General features: G+C 46.1%; 1 protein-coding gene across 2 annotated transcripts in view; it reads right to left on the bottom strand.

Annotated features, from left to right (window-relative positions):
• Window positions 1-733: 733 nt before the first annotated feature.
• The window catches only part of ep300a (EP300 lysine acetyltransferase a), a 34123-nt gene continuing 10420 nt past the window's right edge, over window positions 734-24436 (bottom strand). The window contains exons 7-31 of one of the 2 annotated variants that reach the window (XM_080747928.1): window positions 23605-23710; window positions 22883-23002; window positions 22307-22424; window positions 21654-21795; window positions 21183-21257; window positions 20112-20197; window positions 19370-19534; window positions 17637-18116; window positions 16278-16716; window positions 15623-15741; window positions 15034-15097; window positions 14633-14808; window positions 12755-12843; window positions 11384-11464; window positions 10524-10580; window positions 10315-10392; window positions 10037-10104; window positions 9674-9824; window positions 9116-9262; window positions 8284-8397; window positions 8030-8195; window positions 7402-7569; window positions 6812-6973; window positions 5576-5872; window positions 734-5364 (exon numbers count right to left, since the gene is read on the bottom strand). In XM_080747928.1, coding sequence (XP_080604054.1) covers window positions 1861-5364; window positions 5576-5872; window positions 6812-6973; window positions 7402-7569; window positions 8030-8195; window positions 8284-8397; window positions 9116-9262; window positions 9674-9824; window positions 10037-10104; window positions 10315-10392; window positions 10524-10580; window positions 11384-11464; window positions 12755-12843; window positions 14633-14808; window positions 15034-15097; window positions 15623-15741; window positions 16278-16716; window positions 17637-18116; window positions 19370-19534; window positions 20112-20197; window positions 21183-21257; window positions 21654-21795; window positions 22307-22424; window positions 22883-23002; window positions 23605-23710 — 7172 coding nt within the window. In that variant the 3' untranslated portion in view covers window positions 734-1860. The remainder of the gene's footprint in view (window positions 5365-5575; window positions 5873-6811; window positions 6974-7401; window positions 7570-8029; window positions 8196-8283; window positions 8398-9115; window positions 9263-9673; window positions 9825-10036; window positions 10105-10314; window positions 10393-10523; window positions 10581-11383; window positions 11465-12754; window positions 12844-14632; window positions 14809-15033; window positions 15098-15622; window positions 15742-16277; window positions 16717-17636; window positions 18117-19369; window positions 19535-20111; window positions 20198-21182; window positions 21258-21653; window positions 21796-22306; window positions 22425-22882; window positions 23003-23604; window positions 23711-24436) is intronic. The other variant, XM_080747929.1, reaches the window with a different exon arrangement.

Genomic DNA, 24436 nt, shown 5'->3' with positions numbered 1-24436 from the left:
CAGAACCTTTGAGAAAAATAGTGAGCCTTGCGTGTGAAAATTGTGTCTTCGATCCTCTTGGTAAAAAGCTAAATGACCAGATTGTTTTTTTAATATATATATCTTCTTTTCACAAGATTCTTTTGCACCCCCAGCACTCGCGCACACACAGTTCTGTGCATGTGTCTCATGTCTTAAGTGCCGGGAGTTCAGTTCACATAGATCTTTAGGTGTGTGTGTGTGTGTGTGTGGTGTGAAATCTCGTTACAATAACAACCCCCGACCAAGAAAAGTTTCTCAAAAATACACATAAAAGGCGCATTGGTGCTCATGACCTACTACACCATATACTGTACCTTGACAAAAAGAAAACATTTCAATACTGTACAATAGCTGGGGTGTAGGCTCTCTTACTATAGATACAGGGACAGCCAATCAAAAGGGAGGAGAAAAACAAGCATGGAAAAAAAGATAACTTTTCTCCGCTTTAAGGTCTCAAAGTATGTACATCTTATATATATATTTATTTATTTATATATATATATTTTTTATATTTTCAATTTTATTACAAAAAGAAAAACAGTATTTAATTCCACCATTTTCTTCACTTTGTACAGTAATAGTATTAAATTAAACATGGTTCAGAGGCTGACGGTTGGTAGAAGAAAGTGGAAGAGGGGACACTAAATAAAACCGAAAGAGAGAGAAGAAAAAAAAAGTCCCGCCGCCTGGCAACTCCCCTCCCCCCCCCCCCAGCGAAAAACGATTAACTTTATTTATGTCCTTTTTTCATCTGTTGCTTCCACAGTTGGTTATAAAGAGGCATGGTTATACAGAAACCTTTTTGAAAACAAAGGCGTGGCGCAAGTCTGCCAGTCAGCCTGACACCAATTCATCGATCGTTGCATCACAGAGGCTCAGACCTAACAGGGATAAAGAGGGAGTGCATATTCATGGGGAGAAAAACCGAGGGTGGGCAGAGGAAAAAAAGCATATGTGGACCGCGTTTAGCCCGACCCTCTCCCTAAAAATACTGTTTTAAGTTTCCCTCTCATGACGAAAGTAGATGCGGTGGATGTGAATTCGTTAAGCGGTCTGCTTTGGTGCACGCAAACCGGGAAAAGTACAAATATTACACCCAAACGCAAAACAAGCGGCTTTAACGGAAGATATGTCTGTCTGATACTGGTTTTTGTTTGGATCCAAAGGGAACGGAAGAGAAAAAAACAACAAATAACCCATAATGATCATAAAGGATAATAGAAATTAAAAATACACTTCTCTGCAAATTCGATACAATCATGACTGGGCATGTGAAGATGGGGGACGGGGGGGAATCCCCCAACAAAACAACGTAAACAATAATAATAAAAAAGGTACATTGTATTAACTCACTTTAATTTTTCTGCCACATTTAAAATCTTAAAAATATTCATAAAAAAGGCAAAGTTCTCAGTCCCCAAAAATATCACGCGTGTGTCATAGAGCAAGGAAGAAACACCTTCAACCTGAAAACACCCGCCCAACCCCCCAAAACTCCTCCACCATTTTGTACACAATTGGCAAAAAATATATAGATATATATATATATATTAACAGCAATAACTTACCATTGTTTTAATTTATTCATTTATTGACTTCTAAGATTTAAATGTTGCATCTCCCATAGGAAGGAAGTTTTACACAGTTCTTTTCATTTGTACATCAGAAAAATATTTAAATTAAAAAATAAAAACTTCTAAAAAACAAAACAAAACAAAGCTAGTTGCTGTCCCCATCTCCCCTCCACCTCCTCTCATTTCACGTACAGTTTATCATCATTGTGAGTCAGAGCATTGAGACAGAGAGAGAGAGAAAGACAGACATAGTAAGATGTTTGGGCTACATAAGGTCTAAACTATTATGGTTCATATTCGATCCCATATCCGGGTTGTTGCTGTTGTTACTATTCCCTCCCAACATGTCTGTCTGGCCCACCTGGCCACCGTGCATCCCCGACATACCACTAAGCTGGGACATGATAGAGTTCTGGTCCGATGTGCCATACTGACCGGGGTCCACCCCAGCAGGGTTGCCCTGCGGCTGCTGTTGAGATAAATGTTGCTGCTGTGAGCCTTGGGGGGCCTGGGGTGGAGCCATACCGGCGTGATGCTGGCCCAAGTGGCCTGGATGGGGCGAGCCCGTTTGGGTCTGTGGGGAGATGCGATGGGGGGAGGGCTGGGGTTGGGACGAGGGCTGCATGCGAGGGGACGGGCTGGAGTGGGGTGGCTGGGACTGGGGCCTGGGCGACGGCTGCGGGGATCTGACCTGGTTGCTCAGTGACCCTGTGGGGCCATGTCCCCCTTGTCCTCCTTGGAGATGTGGGTGAGGGGACATCTGTGGTTGCTGTGGGCTCATGGGGCTGCTGTGATGGGCTGGAGAACCCCCTCCTAGATGCTGCTGCTGGAGCAGCCTCTGTTGCATGGCCTGGTGATAGGTCTGTTGTTGCTGTTGCGTGGGCCCGCCACCACCACCACCACCACCACCACCTCCACCACCACCACCCCCAACCCCAACTTGCTGGACCTGGCCCTGCCCTGGCCCTCCTTGTCCAGGCTGCAGTGGGCCACCAGGTCCGCCTGGTCCTCCAGCCCCACCTCCAGGCCCTCCATCCTGCCCTGGAAGCCCAGCCATTGAATTCTGCTGTTGTTGCTGTTGTTGTTGTTGTTGTTGTTGTTGTTGTTGCTGCTGCTGCTGCTGTTGTTGTTGTTGTTGTTGTTGCTGTTGTTGTTGTTGTTGTTGCTGCTGCTGCATTTGCATCTGATGCTGTATCCTTTGCTGGAGGGCTGCATGCACCTGTTGCTGCATAGTGCCAGGGTAGCCTTGCTGCTGGCCTGCCTGCACTGGCCCACCTTGGGGCCCTCCCGGCTGCTGCTGGGGAGTGCCAACACCCACACCTCCACCACCAGGCTGGGGCTGAGATGATGGGGGCATACCTGGTTGCCCCTGCCCACCCTGCATGAAGCCTTGCTGGGCTTGCTGCTGCTGTAGTCCCTGTGACGACTGGAACTGCCCATGGTTGCCTATCTGTTGCTGCTGCTGCTGCTGTTGTTGTTGTTGCTGCTGCTGCTGCTGTTGTTGTTGCTGCTGCTGAAGTTGTTGTTGATGTCTTCTCATAAACAGCTCTCTTAACTGTGGATTCATACTGACCATGTTTCCTTGTTGTCCTGGTTGCATGGCCCCCTGTTGTTGCTGTTGCTGTTGCTGCTGCTGTTGCTGCTGCTGCTGTAAAAGAGCCATCTGCTGTTGCTGCTGTAAATTGCCATGGAACATCGGCCGCTGTTGTTGTTGTTGCTGCTGCTGCTGCTGCTGCTGCTGCTGCTGTTGCTGCTGCTGCTGCTGTTGTAACTGCTGAAGCTGAGCCATCGTAGGCATGTTTCCTCCCCCTGCTCCTCCTTGGGCCATGTTCATCCCTGGTTGTCCACTTTGATTAACCTGCTGCTGTCCATCCATGGTGGCCAGCTGGTTAGGTCCAGGCCCTCCAACCCCACCCGGACCAGGCATTCCACCCGCCGTGGCTCCCTGGAACCGGACACCTGCGGGCCCTCCTTGTGGAGGTCCCCCGGGCCCTCCAGGACCACCTCCCTGAGCCCCCTGGTACCTTGCTGCTCTCTGCTTAATGAAAGTAGCCATGAGGAGGGGGTTTGAACGAAGGATGTTAAGCACCTGCTGCTGCTGGAGGGGAGAGCTTGGGGAGCGCAGGGTTCGCAGGAGATCTTGTAGTGCCGCTTGCGGGAGGTTTCCTGACCCGGCTGCCCCTGCCATGGCAGCAGCTGCTCCTGCCACCCCTCCAGGGCCTCCCATCAGCTGCACAAGATTGCGGTTGCCTGCTTGTGGGTTCTGTTGTTGAGACAACTGCTGCTGCTGTTGTTGTTGCTGAGCGACTGCTTGCTGCTGCTGCGGAGTCATGTGGGTCATAATTGGTCTCTGTTGTGGGCTCATACCAGGCCCACCAGGACCCCACTGCTGGTTTGGGGGCTGGAGCTGCCCACCGCCTCCCTGCTGGACCTGCTGGAGCTGCTGCTGGACTTGAGGTGGTAGTTGAGACTGAGGACCACCTTGCTGCATTCCTGCCAGCATTCCCTGTTGCTGATCTAACATAGTCCTGCCTCCTCCCTGCGCCTGGGGTGGCATGCCCTTGCCTCCAACCATTCCTGTTCCCGGGTGGGGCATGCCCATCTGGGCCTGGGGGTGGTGAGGGTGAGAGGGCATCATGCCCCCTGACCCCTGCCGCTGGAGGATTTGGGCTTGGGCCTGAGCCTGGGCCATCTGCCTCTGGGTCTCTGCCAGGCGCTGGATCTTTAGGGCCGTCTCCACTGCAGCCAAAGGGGGACCTTGCTGCTGGCCCTGCCCAGGCATGCCCCCCTGTCCTGGGTTGGGTTGCGGCTGCTGCTGTGGTGGAGTGGCTGGCCCCAGCCCTGGTTTCCCCAAGGACTGGTGCAACTGGGAGGCTCCTTGAGGTCTGGGGGTATAGGGAGGCAAACCTCCAGGATGTTGCTGTTGCTGGAGCTGCTGTACATTTGGAGAATGCTGTTGTTGCTGCTGAAGCTGGGGCACCATCTGATGCTGTGGAGAGGTCATCATCCCCCCTCCGCCTCCCGCTCCTCCACCCATCTGCTGAAATTGATGGAGGTGGTGCTGAGGAGGCATGCTTCCTCCTTGCTGCTGGAGCTGCTGTTGTCCTGGCGTCCCCATCCCTCCCATCCCTCCCATCCCAACCCCTTGAGGCTGGGGCAGGGCAGGCATACTCCCCTGGGTGGGGGTCTGAGGGGTGGGAGGCTGCGTCCCAACCGACGTGGGCGTACTGGGACCTGTAGCTCCATTGTTGCTGCCACCTGGGGACGGTAGCCCTCCATTGCCTCCTGGAGTCCCTCCAGGAGGGGGCGGCTGGCCTACCCTCTGCATGCTGGCCATCCTCCGCCGTAACATTTGCGCCTGCTGGAGGCGATGCTGCAGCTGCTGCTGGCGTAGCTTGTGCTTGATGTTCAGGCAGAACGGGACGGGACACTTGTTCTCCTGACAGTGCTTGGCATGGTAGCAGCACAGAGCAATGAGCTGTTTGCAGATGGGGCAGCCGCCGTTGGTTTTCCGTTTGCAGCCTTTGGTGTGCTGCACCACACGTTTCATCTTCTGGCAGGATGGCAGGGAGCAGTTGGCGTTGCGGCACTGGCAGGCGTGCACCAGCGACTGGATGCACCGCTGGATGCTGAGGCGGCGAGAGTCGCCAGGACTCTGGGTGGCAGTGGCTGCCTGGTTGCCACTCTCGTCGTCTAAACCAAGGCCCAACTTCTCCATCTTGTGCTCGTGGCCCTTAGTGTTGTAGCAGGTAATACACAGGTCATAGTCCTGAGTAACAGAGGGAGAGAGCAAGAGAGAGAAACCAAAAGTTAGCAGAGCAAGTTCTTTCCTTCCTTGTGTATATCACAGGGTGGAACAGCAGCATCACACACCTCCCCAATATTAGTACAGCCACTTCCTCTACAACAGGTGTGGAAACAATTGTATCTCACACAGTCACTCCTGTCATGTAAAACCAGCCAAAGCCCCTTACACCTACTTCTTTTCTGCTCACCTCACAGACGGTGCAGTGGAAGCGGGTCTCCACGTGGTGCTTGCACTCGTTGCAGGTGTAAACGAAGCGGTCCTGGCTCTGGTTGTGCAGCTCCACCAGCATGCACATGGAGCTCCAACAGGACCTCCTCAGGGAGCTGAACTCCAGGTGCTTGTCCCGGGCCAGCGTCAGGAAGGCGTCCCGGCCGTCCATCAGGTCACAGGCCATCAGCGGGTCGGGGTCCGTGATGGGGGGCAGGGCGTTGGCCATGGGGGCCGCGATCAGACGGATCACAAAGAACACCTGCGGAACGACACGGAGGAGAAAGGCATGGGGCAGAGGACAGATTAAGAGAAAAGTCAGGCACTTAGAACAGGGTATTCGTTCCCCATTTAGTGGGCAGTACGTTGCAATGACATTCGGTTAGGGGTTTGTATCCCACTGGTAGACGCAGGCACTTTGGATAAAAGCCTCCTCCAAATGTTGCTTTTAATTTATTTTACATGTACTGAAGAATTAATCATAAAGAAGACTTCTATGAATACAGTCAGTGACAATATAATTGTTTTCTTTTGGCTTTCCCCCCCTTCTCTCCCAATTTAGTCCTTATGCCAATGGACCCTATTCACGCCCCGCCCACTCAGCAAATTTCTCAGCAACTTCCTGGTGCTGACGTCAGCTTTGAAGGGGAAACTAACACAGAAATCGCTGGACTTGGAGCCAACAAATCATTATTTCAAACGGTAAAGTAAATGATAATGCTTTGTGCCTTTTACTATATTGTGTTCTTGATCATGCTAGCCGTATTTTATACATTGCTATTCGGAAATTGCATCAAATGTGCGATTTCTGTGTCAACTCTATGGGCTTTTAGCAGGGTTTACCCTTCAAAGCGTCACTTCAGCACCAGGAAGCTGATGAGTGGGCGGGGCGTGAATAGAGCTAATTGATTCCTCCCGTGGTGTGTGTTGTCACTGCTGTAGAGCCTTCATCCTACTCCTCCCGCCCAACACTACACACTAGACCGGTAGGAGTATGTGCAGTGACAAACATCATGCTCGACAAAGCCGGATGCACCACGTTGGATTCGAACCAACAACCTTCACAGTGCTGGGCAGGCACTGTGGAGAGCCAGTCAGTCAGTGACTATAATCAAGTTCGTTTGATAGTGTGGGCCCACTTTCAAGATCTTGTAGCAGTCACATATCAACAGTGTTACCTAGGACCTCTCTGTCAACATACCTCCTTGTGTTTCTCCATGGTGGCGTAGAGTTTCTGGGAGAGGTCATTCGAGACGTTGGGCATCCCCGGCTTCTTCTTGTTGGCCCGACTGAGGCTGCTCTTGTTTTTACTCGTCTTCTTGTTGTTCTTCTTCTTTGCATTTTTACTGTCACCTTTTGTAGCCTGCAGAAGGAAGGAGGAAATACAAAGAATTACAGTACTTCCAAATTTCACAGCTAATTATTTTCTGTGAGTGAAGTGAGATATGATTGTCCAATTTTGTAAACTTCTCCACTTATTGTTTAATAATTTGTTCTACAAACTGCTATAAAACACATCATTACAAGTGCACCAAATGGGGGCGCCCGCTAGCCTACTGGTCCAGGCGCATACCACTTAGGCATTGCCACATAGGCATGGATGCCTGGCGGCGTCGCCAGTTCGATTCCCGATCCGGACGATCTTTGCCGCGTGTCACTCCCCATCTCTCCCCATATTTCCTGTCAGTCTACTGTCCTATCAATAAAGGCATAGAAGCCCAAAAACAAATCTTAAAAAAAAAAAAAAAAAAGAGAGAAAAGTGCACCAAATTGATTTCCTTCAGGCCTTACATCAATACTCTCATTGGAAGTGCTGTTCTCCTCTCTCTTCCTCTCCTCCTCCTCCTGCTCCAACTCCTTGATGCTCTCCTCCAACACGTTGGGCCAGAAGTCTCCTTCGAAGTACGGCAGTTCCTTGGCACTTGTTAGACGGTCCTCCGTGGCCTGCTTGAAGATGTCCTGGTGGAGAGAATGGGAGAGGACTTCAGATGGTCATATAATGCTTTTCTTTTCTTGTCCATTATACGTTTTATTATATTGTTGCCGGGTGGAAACCCTGACTAATTATTTAAAATAGTGAAAATAGCCGATCTATGAGTGCTTTAGATCTGCTATTTTCACAACTTCTGCGCAACACTCTTGTATGATTAAGTAGGGAATTCATTTATTGAAACATGAAATATGGAGATGCAAGTTTCTGCCTGACAGTATCGATTTCATTTATATAGCTTGGGGCAGTTTGTGCTTTATTTAGATGATGACAGCGGAGACAGGAAACTGAGCACAGGTCCACTACCAGAATCAAACCTTGGACATTGCATCTACCAGCATGCCCCATGTTAGATTTGCATCCCCATCATTTTCACTTCTCCCCTCCATGCAGGGATTGCAGGCACAGCATCGCCTTTAGCTTCTATACCTTGTAGTCGTGCACTATCCTCTCAGCCACAGCCTTGTCCAGCATCTTCTTGTACCACTCCTGCAGCCGTTTTGGCTTGGGGATTTTCTGGTCCATAGGGTGGCAGTGGAAGATGTAGTCATCGCCCTCGCTGGGAGGACAGGCCCATATGTGACCCGTCGTGTAGCTGGGAGAGAAAAAACATTTCTAGTCACTCGCAGGTCTAAAGTAGTCTATGGTTAGAGAATTCTATAATAAAAACCTCCAATACTCACCCTAACTTCTTGACATACTCCAGGTAACCAATGAGGATCTCATGGTACACTCCTGTCCTCAGATGGCGAGGCTGGAAGAAATGCACACTGTCCAGATAGGAGATGTATACTCGTCTAGGAGATAGAAAAAGGAAAGAAAAGTGAACAAGGGAAATCAAACATTTAATCTTTTAAATTGGAATGGTAAAGGCAATCATTCTGTCTGTACCCATCGTGGCAGAACGCATTACACTGCAATAAGGTTCATGCCTAATTATATATATAGGGTCAAGAAGGATCAACAAATGTTCTCTTCTGCAGTGGTTCTCAACCTGTGGGTCGGGACCCCCAGGGAGGTCCCCAAATTATTTTGGGGGGTCTTCAGATGATTTAACTTATCATGCAACAATTTTCTCACTCAACAGTGAACAGACCAACATCTGCACATTTCTAACGTGACAATTGAAGGACTTCTTAATACCTCTAAAATGACAAATTAAACATTGGCCAAATTATCAAATATTAGAGGCAGAAATTGTGAAAATAGCCGATCTACATGCTCACAACGCCTCGTGTTGTGAGGCGTTGTGAGCATATAGATCTGCTATTTTCACAATAGAACCAACCGTGTTATACAAAATGTAATGCCTCAACTCTCAGTGCTCGTCAGGGTAGGGGGGGTCCCCAGTTAAAATATGATTATTTTGGGGGTCACGTCCTGAAAAGGTTGAGAACCCCTACTCTTCTTTACCACTGTCTCTCTCTCAGCTTTGCCATTGCCACTTTCATGAATGAAAGCAAAAGCACAAAATAATTCGAGAAAATGGAAAACATATGCAACACATTGACTCACCTCTGGTTGGGCGGTGGGCAGTCAGAGCCGTACTCCTGAACATGCATGCCAAAAAAACAGACGTCCGCCCCGTCTATGTCCTCAAACGCAAATAGGGCTTTCGTCCTGTACGGGAAGGATTCACACATCTCGCCACTGTCCACAAACCTGGACACGAGCAAAACAAGAGCATGTTAGTTGAAACATTCTTTAACTGTCTAGTTACTGTTCATTTTTAAATCACCGTTCAAGATCAAATTAATTCGATTCATTGACAATTTTGCAAAATGAAAAGTGACACTTTCTAATCGTTATTGTCGGGTGGAAACCTTGTATGTCCAAAACCGTTCGTTTTGTATGTAATTTTAAAATTGATTTAAACTAGCGAAAACAGCCGATCTACAAGAACACAACGCCTCGCGCGTGCTTGTAGATCTGCTGTTTTCACTACTTTTGTGCGACGGCCTTGTATGATGAAGCAGGGCTTTACTTCGCGATAAACGTACACATTTGAAACTTGCGATACGAGGTTTCCACCCAACAACGACGCAATGATGGAGTATGGTTTGTTTTGTGTACCTGGACTTCATGCCGGGTTTGACCTCCACCACCTTGTCCGAGACGTGCACCACACGAATGCACACCTCCCCCGACTCAGGGTGGTTCTGCCGCCTCAGGTAGTCATTCACCCTTCCCTCCAGGAAGCAGCCCAGCTTCGTCTGTGGCAACCCTGTGTGGCAGAGTCAGGAGGGCAGAGAGGAAGGGCCAGAGCGATGTAGTTAACATGGTGTAATACTAGATTCAATTTGTATCTGCACACCGCGAATACTCTCAACCAAAACTTGTACATCATTACAGTAAGCAATAACAACATTATAGGTACATATTGTACATTCAATCATATGGACGTTGCACAGCAACAGAAGAAACATAGTTACTCACTTCTGCCCGCATACTTGTTTTCTTTCCTTGTCTTGTTAGTTTTCTTTAAGCAGCCGTCACATACAAAACTGCGTACACACACACACACACACACACACACACACACACACACAGTTATTATTTGATATACTGGATGCATACTTTTACAGTCAGTGGTCAGGGATCAAGAGCAAAAAAAAAGGAAAAATAAATCAAATATATGAATCTCCTGAAGGGCTGATAGGACACAAGATATACAGAGAAAGATGCTCCATCCATTTCATGTTGATCTCACTCACCCTGCTGGCCAGATAGTGTCATGGTGCAACACACAGATCTGGTGCATTCTACGTCCACAGTCCATACATTCCACAAGCCTGAGGAGAACAGAAGCACAGCATTTAACACACTGATTCATGTCACATTGAAACACAACACAACTTGCCATATAGTTTGGTTGGCATGACATAGTAAATGATCTGATGGGATGTAATGTATGCGGACTCACATTTCTGGGTCCAGTGTGTCATTCTTCTTCTTCTCAAACTGGTCTTTGTTTATGGATCTGAAAAGAAATCACACATATTATCAGATTATAAGAATATATTAAAATACATTAAAATAATATATTATAATAAATGCTAAGGGTTAGGTTAAATACTAAAATAATAGTAAAGATGTATATACAGAGATTTTTAGATGTTGACAATGGGGCACTATAGGGTAATTGGTGTTATTTCAGTCTAAAGTTCCAAATATGAATTTAAGCAAGAGTAGTTTTCCTCTGATCTAAAATGTGGTGTGTGTGTGTGTGTGTGTGTGTGTCATAGAAGAGACAGTTTATATTCCCATAAAGGACCATAAACCTCACATGACCACAAGGTGGGGGTATTCTACTTTGTTTCAGGCACCCTTTACAGGCAGCAATATTTTGGTGTCTCACATTGAGAGTACATCATTTCTTTTAATATTCCCTCTCATTGCATGTTGACTACATTGCATGTTGATTACTACAGCCTATACACTTCCCTAGTTGTTTCTGTAACACATTTGACTTCTGTATGAATACAAAAACCAAGTTTGCCCTGAGGAAACATTTTGCGGAATTAGTGACCATATGTCAATTGAACGTGTACTCGAGCTCCAGTAAATGCCATAAATACATTTCTATTCCTTTTCACGATCCTCTTTTAACCAAGAAGCACCCCAACAGGTTATGTGTGTATTTTATCTGCCCGGTAACATTTAACATTTGATAACATTTAAGATGAGTAATGGGCCATGTATTTACTCAATATTTATTCAGCGCAGCCCATTTTTGCCCATATAGCTGGCACAAATATTAAGTCACCAAGAATCAATACTTACGCCTGAGGCTGGCTAGGGTCATCACCCAGGGAAACCGTCTCTCCTTGGATCTCGTTGAAACACTTCTCACAGAAGTGGTACCTGAGAGCAATAAGCCCAAATTTTGGTGAGCTACACCAGTTTCCGCACAGCACAGCCAATCACAGACAGCGCACGGGGAGGGCAGCCACCGATCAGGACAGGACATGGGCAAGGCAGGACAGGACAAGCGGGGCAGGCAGGAAGTAGGAGCGCAGGTACAGCAGGGAGTCGTCATCAAGACAGCCAATCATGAAATCAAGATTTAGGGGGGAGGGGAGGGGGTGCAGGTTTGAAGGTTGGTCAGGGTGGAAAGCAAGCGGCGGGCATTGAAATGGGAGGGACAGACCAGGAGGAAAAGACGGGACGGAACATTCAAGACAACACATAGCAGAAGGGCCAAGGCAAAGCACAGATTAGACATTTGGACACAAGGATGAGTACAACAGTCACCATCACAACCGACACAGCAGGAGCACAATCAACTGGGGGGGGGGGGGGAAGGAGGGAGCAGAGGATATAGGCGTCACAGATAATGGTCAGGTGGTAGCTTGAAACAAATGAAACAAAAATCACAAAGACAATTTACATTTGCACATTTAAGTCCATTTTAAAGTGGGTCCTTTCAACATTCTAGTCAGGTGATCAGACGTGATGTATGTAGGTAGTCAGGTGATCAGACACGGTGTAGGCTGTGTAATCACCATCAGATTTTAGTTTAAGTTCTATTTAAAGCCAATTCTTGTGTGGGTTATGTATGCATGTTAAAGTATGCATGTGAGGTTTCTGGGGGTATTCATCAATGATGTGTAGGTCTATTGTGTGCTGAACCGTATCGGAGAAGCTGTATTGTGTGTTTGAAGCATGTTGTCTGAATTTGAGAGTGGGAGGAGGTTCTCATGTTATCAAAATGGCGTCTTTCCTTGTAAATTAGCCTTTAGGCATGTTGTCACCTGTTTCTTATCTGGAAAGGACCGACTTTTAAAATGCCAGCGTGTTAGATAGAGCGTGAAGGTATGAAAACAATGGCAAACATAAATTGAAGGGGACCAGTTATTCCCAAGGCATTTGTTCCAAGACGGAAAATAACCCATCACATAAAACACTTTGAAAGGAAATCTTTGCTATTTTATAAATAATCAACTGTCAAGTAGTAATAAATTAAACTTCAGAAGTTCCATAAGGAATTTATCAGTGCACTTCCCTCTGATGCTTGAAAACTGAGCATCAGAAATCGGTAATAGACGTTATCCCCTGTAACGGAGTTCCTGTTGCAACCCTCTAGACTCCAACTGCTCTAGTAGTGACTTGACTTTTATAAATGTCCAGTACCATCTCCACCTCTCTCCATACCTGTTTTGGTAGCTGAAGTAAGCAGCATCTCGGGGTATAGTGCACAACTGCTTCCCATAGCAGCACAGTGTCTGGGGAGAAAACTCCAGCTGATGGGAGGGAGGGACAGAAAAAAAGAGAGAAGGGACAATGGTCATGTTAATACAAACTTCTGATCAGCAAGCTAAACAAAAACTTTAATCAGATGATATAAAGGCTCAGTTGTATTTTCGTACCATTTGAGTGGTCAGGCAAACAAGATACTATTGTCCACAATTACTATTGAAGCTTTATCTGAGTTTTGTCAGTCTATTTTGTTAAAGTGATATTGAATAATAAAATGTATATCTTATTGTCAATGTTTTTTTGGGATAATAATTCTACGATCACAAACTACTAAGTTTAATTAGTTAGATGATTAAAGTCATATTCTGAAGGAATATGTTGGTTTGGTGCAGAATAAGGCACACTCCAGATGCAAAGAACCTTTGTGTACAGGGTCCACATCTATTGATCTAGACATGGACAGTGAGCACTATACAAGACACTTCTCACACAGGAGAATGTCTGCAGCCAGACAATACTGTACCATTCACAACATAAACAAACTGCTGTGCTGGCTGACTGTGTACAAGAAATGGAAAAGAACAACACGAAAGGCACACACACACACACACACTCGTTGTCAAAAGTCAGTGGGACATTTGTGTGCAAACCCCCCCAAAGTAGCAGAGTCTAGAGAGGAGAAACGTGATACAGCATCGGTATGACTGGGGCCAAATTTAGCCATGGACTCAGCATCAACGCTTCCATATTCAGACTGGATGACGGAGGAACCACGCGTTCATCTGAGACGCGCTCACGCACATTCACAACAGGGTCTCACTCTCACAGCATTCCACCTTCTTTCGTTTAACAAATGACACCATTGAATGGACAAGTCCACTAGCCTTTGTATTTTTCATTTTTCCTTGAATGAGACTGCTGAGAGGGAGCCAGCATAAAGGATGCACACACAGGTGGTACAAACAGAGGTGAAACACTAAGCACATTTGCTATATTTTTAGGAAGTGCAAACAGAAAACAAGGAAAAGCTAATGATAGAAAACATTTGAAATACAAATAAAACAATAAAGAAACATAATAGGAAAAATAAAAAGAAAAGGAGAAAAGAAAGTATTATATTGTTCAGTTCAGACAAGAGTCAGTTAGTGTATGCCTCCCACTTCTCCCGTTTTAACAGTCAGGTAGCTGTCTAATTTGTCCATAAGTCTGAAATGGAGCTTTTCCAGACGTGCTAACTGGTCAAGCTGACTAAACCAGACATTCACGGAGGGAGCAGGAGGAGCTCTCAGTCTCCACTCACACGTAATGGCCCTCATTTATCAAGGGAGTGTAGATCAGAGCCCAGGAATCATCTCACGACGGGGCTCACGTGTGATTTATCAAGTGGCCGTATGCTATCAATCACAGCATAAGAATGGCTGGTGTCAAACCAAACCCCTTGTTTAAGAGGCCTCATCCCATGTTCGGCCAAGAAAGCATGGACCAATGAGAAAGAGCAAACTCTCCGGTGGAAAGTTACCTCGCCAATCATATCAGCAGCCTCACACTGTCACACACTTTGATACAGAGCCCAGACCGTGCATAGCACAGAGATACACCTGACAAAAATGTAATACCATTTTTAAAAACTCTATTCTATTTTGGAAGCCACCCCTGATGCAGAAGGTATTAGAGATAACCGTCTCAACTACCCCTTTCTCTCTGCTGTTATTTATCCAACCATCAATCATTTTCACCCTCCATTTCCCTTCTACTCATTTACTTTCAACCCAACTTTCATTCAAGTGCAACACCTCTCTACTTGCCACTCCATCCCCTGCATCCATTCCTCACCTTCCTCCCGCAGCAGTAGCCAAGGCCCTGCATGACAGGGTCGATCTCCTGCTCAAAGACCTCGGCCAGCTTGGAGCAGTACTTGTAGACACGTGACGTCTTGCGGTTGTAAAGCCAGGCGTTGTTGAACATCAGCCAGATGTCGTCTACGTACTGCCAGGGCTCCTGGTACTGGCCTGGGACATTAGACATACAAAGATGAGACAACGGCGCACAATCTACAGTATTCCGGTCTATTTTGTATTTTTTGCATGCCGTTCCTGTGAAATACATCTAGTGTAAATGAATGTCTCCCGTGTGTGAATGACAACAACAATATCATGACAACAACACTCATGCACATGTATTTCACGGCTGATAAAATTAAAATCACGGTCAACTTTGTATGAGCAGATGGGTACCTGTATCCAGCTTTCGTTTAATGGTCGACAGGTCCATGGGAGTCTTCACTATGTCAAAGTAGTCCTGCAGGATCACAACAAAGATGTTTACCTTTACAGTTAATGTATTCTGCAATGCAGAACAATTTGCCACCAGTGCCATCTAAGACTAAGCGTCAATTCTCAGATAATCAAAATTCTAAGCAACCAACAGCATGGGATCAGAGCCATACTTCCAGGACACCATTACTAGAACTGTCCCAGTTCAACATGTAAGTGAGCAATAAAGAGCTATAGAAACACAGAGATAAACAGTAGTGGAATAACATATCCATAGCTGGATTCATAGACAGATAAAATCCAGACAAATCCTAGCCTCGGAAACCCAGGCTTTTATTTTGGCGATAGGAAATTAAAAGCCTGGGATAACCTGCTGCAATTTCTGGCATAGGAAGTGGGAGGCGGGCCATGGCACAGATCGTGAACCAATAGGATCCACCGGCTGTTTTCAGCCAGTGAATCCGCCCCTCTAGACCAAAATCAGCCTGTGTTAGGGAAGGCTAGACAAATCCTGACACAAATAAAAAGAAAAAACAATAGTAATACATACAGGTATGCAGAGCAACTGTGGGTCTACAGGCATTCTGAAGGGTAAAGACTCTGGGTCCTGTCGGTACAAAGACTCCAGGGTGGGCATCAACGCCTGCCGAAGCTCCTCTGGTTTGAAGACTGAGAAGAAAGGAGAAGAAGAACATACCAGACAAACGAAAGTGAATACTTCTGAAAATTGCCCAATTATTAACACATTTGTTGTCTTTAAAAAAAATCTCTTTTAAGTTCCACGCTGCCAAGTCTCCATAGACTTCCATGTAATTCATAGTGCACGGATCATGCACGGCCATGCCTAGATCATGCACCAGGTGTGTGCACGCTGTTCAGAGCTTTCAAACAAAAAAAATCCGCTTGGAAATCCGTTCAGGCATTCATGAGATAGCAGCCATTATGTTTTCTTCAAATGTAAACAAACATGGCTGACATGTTTGAAAGATGGGGTTGGTATGGGAGTTAAACATGCAATTTCGCCATCATGCCTAGTACATTGTTGGAGGTCCAAAAAAACATTTTTCTTCAAAAACGGACCAAACTCGGGAAACTCGGGGTTGGCACAGCTGTGGTACCTATACAAACTCGGGATTGGCACCATAAAGGTTAACAGAATCCTAAGGCAGAAGACCTATAAGAATAAATAATAAAATGTCCCTTACTCTTCCTTTTAACCGGAGCCTGCTGTCCGGCAGCGTCCGTCGTTGGCGTCTCCTCTTCCTCCTTCTTCACCTCCTTCTTCACCTCCGGCTTCCTGTCCTCCGTCTTTACTGACGCCATCATCGTCGACGAGGAGGTGTCCATAGCGCTGCCTTTGCCGCCTTCTCCCGAGCACTCCTCTCTCTTCGGCTCCAGCTTCACCGGCTTCTCCTCCGTCTTGAGGTTGAGTTTCCCTCCTCCTCTGCCAGACGTCTCGCGATCGTCCTCGTCCTCCTCCTCGTCCTCATCCTGCTGCTGCTTCACCTCCGTCTTTGGGTCGAGGTGGGCGGCAGAGGAGGAGGCGTCCGACTGGGCGGGCTGCGAGGAGGAAGTGTCCATGCTGCCTACGGACGCCGGGGTCAAGGCCTGGCCGTCGCCAGTGAAAGAACCTTTCTGGGAAAGCTGGGGGAGGGAGAGATGGAAGGATGGAAGTACAGACGGAGAGAGATGGGTTAGACAGACATGATGGACCATTAAGAGTAAAGGTGACTCCACACCCAAGAGACTACAAGAAACTCTTTCCAACTCCAGGCAGACTGGCAGTCTAGTGGCAAAAACTCAAAACAAACTCCAGTCGGCAGAAATAACATTGTTTTTGCATGGATCTCCGTCTGCCAGTCTGTTGCCAGGTCAGCTCATTATAAGCGACATTTGGTCTTCATGTATAGTCACTTCTAAATATTCATAGTTGGGGGTTGCCTTTGTTAATGTTTATTTACCTTAGTGTAGTTGATTATTTGGGTCTTGCTTATAAGGTTATTAAAATAAAAAGCTGATGTAATAGGGCTAAAGTGGTAAAAATGGTCGTTCTTTTCATAAACCAGTTTGCTTGTTTCACTCACAAAATGTGTCAAATGTGGCAGCACGCTTTCAGCCTCGTTAGCAAACAAACGGTGCGATGCGGTGATTTCTCTCTCCATAGCACTATTACTAGCGTTGCTTTGGAGTTGATTAGTATAGGAAATTGAGAGTTGAGATTGTGAATATGGTATTTAGTTAAAATGTGCAATGAGAAAATGTCTCTGGCTTATTTAGGCTTGCTTCTGGAAGTTCTACAATGTAGCAGACTAGACTCTGGTCCATTCTATTTACCACCGACCGCGAGCACCGACTGAGCAGGCTCAGTTTTCCATCGACGGGTTCCGCCAGCCCTATTGGCGGCAAGCGCCTCTTGCCGACAATCTCCCGATGCCTTCCTGTCGGCAACGGCGGCTTTTCGACGGCAACTCGTCGGAAAATCTCTACGGTTAAAAGGTGCCTTGAAAAGGACACGTACAGGCGAATTACACCAACACTGAGGGTGTTCCTGTGCGGGTACTGACCGGAGTGCGTGGCGGGTGAGCACTGTGCGGCGCCGAGCTGTGTGGACCTCCAGGGTGAGAGGGAGTGGTGGATCCCGTTGGCATGTGCTGCTGCAGGGACTTGTTGGAGCCTGGCCCCTGACTCATCTGGTTCTGCTGCGGGGCAGGGGGAGGCGGAGCCAACTGGGGCGGGTTGGGGGTGTGTGGCTGCGGCGTCTGGGACCCCGCTAGCCTCGGGGGCGTTTGGTGAGGGGTGGGGGTCCGACTGCGGGCAGGAGAGGGCGAGCAGCTGCGCATGGCCGCTAGGTGGGGGATGGAGTTGGGCTGCTGGCTGGCGTTGGGCGGGGTCATGTTGGACGCGGGGCCACCCATAGTGGAGCCGGGACCGCCTCCACCACCACCGACACTCTGGGGACCCATGGGCCCCACGGGGCCACCGGCTGATCCGGGCTGGGCCAGAGGACTGGCTACTGGCAGAGAGGGAGGAGTTCCCATCTGTGTCTGCAGAAGGGAGAGGAGAAGAGGAAAACAGGGAGGAGGAGAAGCACAGGATTTATTATTTGATTCGATAAATAATAACCCTAACCCAAAATCGCCAAATCACAATTATTTGTGATAATCGCAATTATTTTTTGCATAATTTTCAATCATTTCCATGTTTTCAAAATGTTAAAAAAATTGTGGAAATAGCAGATCTACAAGCTCAAAACGCGTCGCAACTATCTCCACTATTTCTATAAAGTTACAAAGTATAAAGTTAATGTAAGTTATTTGGCATAATTATTTTTCCTGTGCAACTTTAGTTTACGAAGCCTAAAAGCCAAACAGAAATGTTCAAATGTTCAACAACAGAAACACAATTAAATCGTTAATCGCAATTATTTGGGCAACAATTAATCGTCAAGTAAAATGTCATAATCGTGACAGCCCTAATAAAAAGACACAAAAATAAACTATGTGGACTATTGAAGTGTATTACAGGGACTATTTGGATTCCTTTAGGGAGTTCTAAATTGACACTTACAAGTACAGTATATAAATGACAGTGTACAACTGGAACCACAGGTCCATTTGGTACACTGTCAGAGTTAACACCTTCTAAGCCTGGCCGTACTCCCTCGGACTTCCTACTGGGTCCCATCAGCCACGCCGTCTATTCCCGGACTTTTGATATAAATTATAATAAAAAAAAAAAAAACATCGGAAATTCTTCTCTGTGTCTTTTTGGAGCGATCTGAAAGGGTTAATATGCTCTGACAGTCATTTTCTGGTGCTGGGTGTGATACTCCTAATATCCAGCAGGCCACGCCGTTGACTCACATTCTGGATGGATGGCTGGCCAGGAGGAGCCTCATCCTCTCCCCAGTGTTGAAACTCAGCAAGAAGCTCAAACAAGATGGCTGGTCTTTGTCTCTGTTCGTGGATCGCGGTTTCAATCACGTTCGGGCGCCGCTTCTCTATCGCTCCTTTCCCTGCTTCGCCGCACGTAAACGAATGGAATTGATCTCCCCTCCGCCTCGCCAAAGTAAGATCGCCGACCTCTGCAGGATGAATATGTACGCTGTGTCGAGCACTCCAGTACGTGTTGTTATCATGTGGGCTTTGTTTTTTTAAAACATGTTTGTAAATAAATGGCTTATTTCTTCGGCGCTACCTCTGTTCAGAGGGTTCTGCCGCGGCTTGCAACGTGTTAAGGGGAGACCTTGAAATGTGAACGTTTGAGAAGCATCGAGATACAGAGCAGGTCATGTTACCTGTGCCATTCCTCCCTGCACTGTATGCTGGGCCATGCTAGGCTGAGCGTTGCAGAGCCCTGGGCCTCCGGGTCCAGGTCCAGGGAACTGTCCCTGGGACATGTACTGGTTGTGGAGCTGGTTGACGTTGGGCTGCTGGCCCATCCTGGCTCCCACCATACCCATCTGGAGATGGAACACACCATGGTTATTAACCCGTTTAGACATGGAACACATCCATGTCACGCTCGATTTTTTTTGTGAGGTTAAAGGCTACAGTTTAGGCATAGAACCACACCCATCATAATTCATGAACATTTTTGCTTTTTTGGGAAAGTTTCTGGATTATTTTTGTAATAAATAATAAAAAAACGTAATGTAGAAATAAAAATCGAACCTCGGTTCGAAGTGAAGCGGTGAATTCTTATTCTATGTGTTCTAGAGCTATGAAATCTGTGTTCTAGATCTATACATTCTATCTTCTAGATCTATACTTTCTATGTGCTTTAGTTCTATATTTTCATGAATTCTGGATGAATGAATGATTTTGTCTGGAGGGCCAAATTGTCATGTGAAGCTTGACCAATCCTCAATTCTGCATGCACGGGACAGACATGGGACAGACAAAGCCACACCTTGGAAGCGGCTTTCACCGCTTCAAAAAAACAAAGGGACCCATAGAAATCTATCTGCGGCCCACAAATGGGTCCCGGCCCAGTGTTTGTGAACCAGTGTATGTGTGGCTGGGTGAGTGAGGGCTCACCTGGTTGCCAGCTGCTCCCATAGGAAGAGGAGGTGTAGACCTTTGGCCCATGGGTGACATTCCCATCTGATTGAACTGGTTCATACCTACAATAACAGACAAAGCACAATTACATAGGGGACAGTAAGAAATAAGACACTAGACCAGGGTTCCCCAATAGGCGGCGCGCGGGCCATTTGTGGCCCGCGGCAGGCTACTGTCTGGCCCCCACCAACCCCAGTAATAATGGCGGTATAAGAGCAGCAACAACACTAGTATATCGTCGTTACAAGTCGCAGGTTCGATTTCCAAGCCCGGCAACCTTTGCTGCACGTCAATTCCCCATTGCTCTCCCCCCGTAGCCTGCCTTTCTCTAATGTGTACCATCAATTAAAGCCAGGAAAGCCACAAAGAAATGTCAGATGTTCAGATTCACTTTATGGCCAAATTAACCACAGTTTTGTGATGATATGGTCTCAAACTGCCCAAGAGGAAAGCAGAGAGCAAAAACTGTAAACTGTGTGACCATTTTCTACATGCCACTCCCCTACTCTCCTTCCACTTTTATAGATAGAAGGGCTCTTGAAAGATTGGCTGGGGTACTTGTTCAATGACATTTTGATTACACCTGCACATCCTGGTACAGGAACATCCCAATAATCCTTAAAAAGAAGCTAAAGACCTCACAAAATAAACTGTCTAGTTTGATGCTCCAACCCAATCTTCTCCCTGCTTATTTTAATAGTCTCAAGAGGAGGAGAGAATGAGTTATTCCAGAGGGATTTCTTCCACATACATTGTACCTAGTATATTAAAAAATAACTATATAGGAGAGGACTCATTTTTATAATATGTAGCAGTTATGTGGAATGAGTTACCCAATCCTGAATTTCTTTGAAATACTGGGACATCATTTGGCTGGATTGTCTGATCCTGGATCACAAAATAAAGGATTTCACAATATAATATCAGATCGGAATGGGTTTAAAATCTTAGAACTGGTGGGCCCAGAGCATCAAATTCATCTTGTCAAATGGCTACAAGTCACAGCCAAAAGGAGTAAAACTTGACATTGTAAAATGTATCTCTTACCTGGACCCTGCAACCTGTTGACCATCGGGTTGGGTCCTGGGGGTCTCACCATTGGTGGGTCAGGGAGGGGACCGTCTGTAAACCAGCAGACAGGAAGATTTTATGACCGTTTGATTTAAAGCAGAGCAGACATCATCTACTCCATCATCAAGTTCAACAACCACAGTCTGAAAACACCAAGACGCTCGCATAAAAACCCTTCCAACCGGCCGAGTCGAAAATACTTCAGCTCTCAGCAAGCAGATAAAAATGCCATGCGTCAACGTGCGAGCGCAAAATAAACACTCCCCATCACACTGCAGGCGTGATGGGGCATTCCAATTGTGAACAATAAAAACATATGGAGGGGGAAGAAATCATCTTGTTGGACATGTACCATCACACAAATGGTTTGATTAGGCCTTAGGGTTCATACAGGTGCCGGATAAACCAAGCTGCTGGGACAACGTGCAGCATGTCTCTCTCACTCACTTGGAGGTAGTCCCGAGGGAGATTGACCAATCCCGGGGGGGCCCAGCCCCAGGCCCTGCTTCTGTAGCCTGGTCCTCCTTTTCTCCTCCAACTCCTTCTGGATCTTATAGATCTTCTCCGCTAGCAGGTGGTAGTACTCCGCCTAGGCAGGGGGAAAAGGGGGAAGATAGGAGAGTAGGGCAGGGGAGAGGAGGGTAAAGACAATTAAGAGAGTGGTGTACAGCAGGAATAAGACAAAAGAAATAGATATAAGTTAAAGTCATACTGCCAGAAGGATTTGTCAAGTTGTCTATAAAAATGATGTGGAAAGCAGAGAAAGATTATATCAAAAACTACTTTTAATAAATTCATTATCTAAAAACACATTATGGCTTTAAGGGTCTTGGGGAAATGTATTTGTTCCCGTCTTTGACCCATCAAAATGTGGATGAGGGCTGCAGCAGCCAGGGAAATCAACACACAGATCCTGTTCACAAGATAACAAGATGTACAGAAGAGGTGGAACAACCTGGAAGGGCGAGTTATCAATTCAACACCCATCTCAGGCATTTTACTGAATTTGTCGACATCACGTCAAACATTATGGTATTCTTCATTCACTTGTGTGATTATTATTAGTATTATCCATTAGGATAGCTAATAATGTTGCTTACTCTGCTGTTGGCCGATTCATACATGTCTCCCTCCACCTTCCTGGCATAGGCCACCAGGTTCTCCATCCGTCTGTCTTTAAGGGCGGCGGGATCTGGGGTAGGAAAGATGGCCTGGACACTGTGGGTGAGAAGAGATAGGGGTCTGGTGTTAGAGCAGTGCTTCTCAACCTTTTTTCTGCAAGGGCACACTTTTCATGTCCCAAGAATCCATGAGCACACCAACATAATACGTGGGTGTAAATATCGTCACTGTCGGGAAGAAACCTTGTATCTCCAAGTTTCAAATTTGTACGTTTCTTCGCAAAGTAAAGCCCTGCTTCATCATACAAGGCTGTCGCACAACAGTAGTGAAAACAGCAGATCTACAAGCACACAACGCCTCGCGCCGCGAGGTGTTGTGTGCTTGTAGATCGGCTGTTTTAATCTAGTCTAGTTTAAATCATTTTTTAAATGATAAATACAATACTGGCTTTCAAGCAGTTTCAAGGGGCACACCAAAGGTCCCCTGGCACAGTGGTTGAGGACAACCATGTATAGCACTGGGGCTATAAAGTGATGATGTTCCCAGTCCCTTACAGTTTGTCCACCAGGTGGTTTCTCAGGTCCTGGGTGATGTCCTCATGCCAGCTCTTCCTCATGCCCGGGGCAGAGGGAGGGTTGGCCGTCGGCATTGAACCCACGCCATCGCTCATCAGTCTGAAGGTGAGAATAAAACACAAATAAATACACACTTTGTAGCGCTAGTATGAGCGTGTCATATTATCCATCTCAGTGGTTCCCAAACCTTTTTTTAGCTCAAGACCCAAAAGAGAAATTAGACGTTTGCCCTAAACTAGTGAAAACAGTTCATCTACAAGCTCACGACGTGTCACTTCGCGTCGCGTTGGGAGCTTGTAGATCGGCTATTTTCACTACTTCTTAGACATTCGTTTTCTAATTTATGGAATTTCTTAAGATTTTCCTTTTATTTATTTATGAAATTACTTAGGAAAATCATAGATTTTTTTCCATGGAATTTATTTTAGGGAATGTTTTTTGGAAAATGTTTTGAAATAATTAAAAAGAAAAGAAAATGTAGGAAACTAAATTTAAGGGACCCATAAAAATGTATCCGACCCAGAGTTCTATCTGACGTGTGTATGTGTTGATTCGGAGTTGTTAAGTGGGTACAGCATGGCACTGCCACTTTATCTTTTCGACTGGGGGACTGGATGGGGATGCTGTTAGTGATGCTGGTGGCTACACAGGTGTCACAGTGTGTCATGTTGTGTTTTGCTGTGATGTGTCCATGCTCTCACCCCTGGCTGTTTACGTTCAGATGCATCATGGTGTCCTGTAGCAGGCTGGCCTGTTGACTCTGAGGAGAGACCCCAACTCCTCCATTCACTCCCATTGGATTAGCACCTGGACACAGAGAGGGGAGCAACGTTAGGATCATCTGGATTTTAGGCTTTTTAGGAGTTCTTAAAGGACAACTTTGTTTTTTTACAACAAGGGTTCATATTTTAGATTGTAATTAGAGAAAAGAAAAGGTGAGTTTTAAAATGTTTTCATTTGCTTCGTTCTATTGTTTTATCGCGTTTACCGTGCTAAAATGTGGGGCATGCGTACGCATGGGGGCATACGTACAAGTGGCTAAATATGTCTTTTTAGACACAATAAGCCAGCAGTTTCTTTATTGCTATTTACAGTAACACTTCTAGCCCCCATAAGTCACATCCAACCATGAAAGGTTGCGTTGTATCTTGGGAATGGGCTTATTCTGTGTAAAATGACATATTTAGCCACTTGTACGCATGCCCCCAACCACTGAAATAAAAATCTCTAAAACAATAGAAAGAAGTAAATGAAATAATTTTAACACTCATGTTTTATATTCTTTAATTACAATCTAAATATGAACCCTTGTTGTAAAAAACTAAAGTTGTCCTTTAAAGGGCCATTTAATTTGTATTTTATGCATCTTACACTTCGGCGCAACAGATGCACAACAAAATAAATATGTTTGTTTTTGTTTATTCAATTTTCCGGCCTACTTCCAACGTCTCTTTTCAAAAAAGGATATGAACTTTCAAGTTTCAATAAGTCTACATTCTATGATAATCAAATGTATTGCATTTATTATAAAGA

Source organism: Nannobrachium achirus (genome assembly GCF_963921795.1).
Source record: "Nannobrachium achirus genome assembly, chromosome: 18".
NCBI classification, from domain to species: Eukaryota; Metazoa; Chordata; class Actinopteri; order Myctophiformes; family Myctophidae; genus Nannobrachium; species Nannobrachium achirus.
This window is presented reverse-complemented; position numbering and strand designations above follow the sequence as displayed.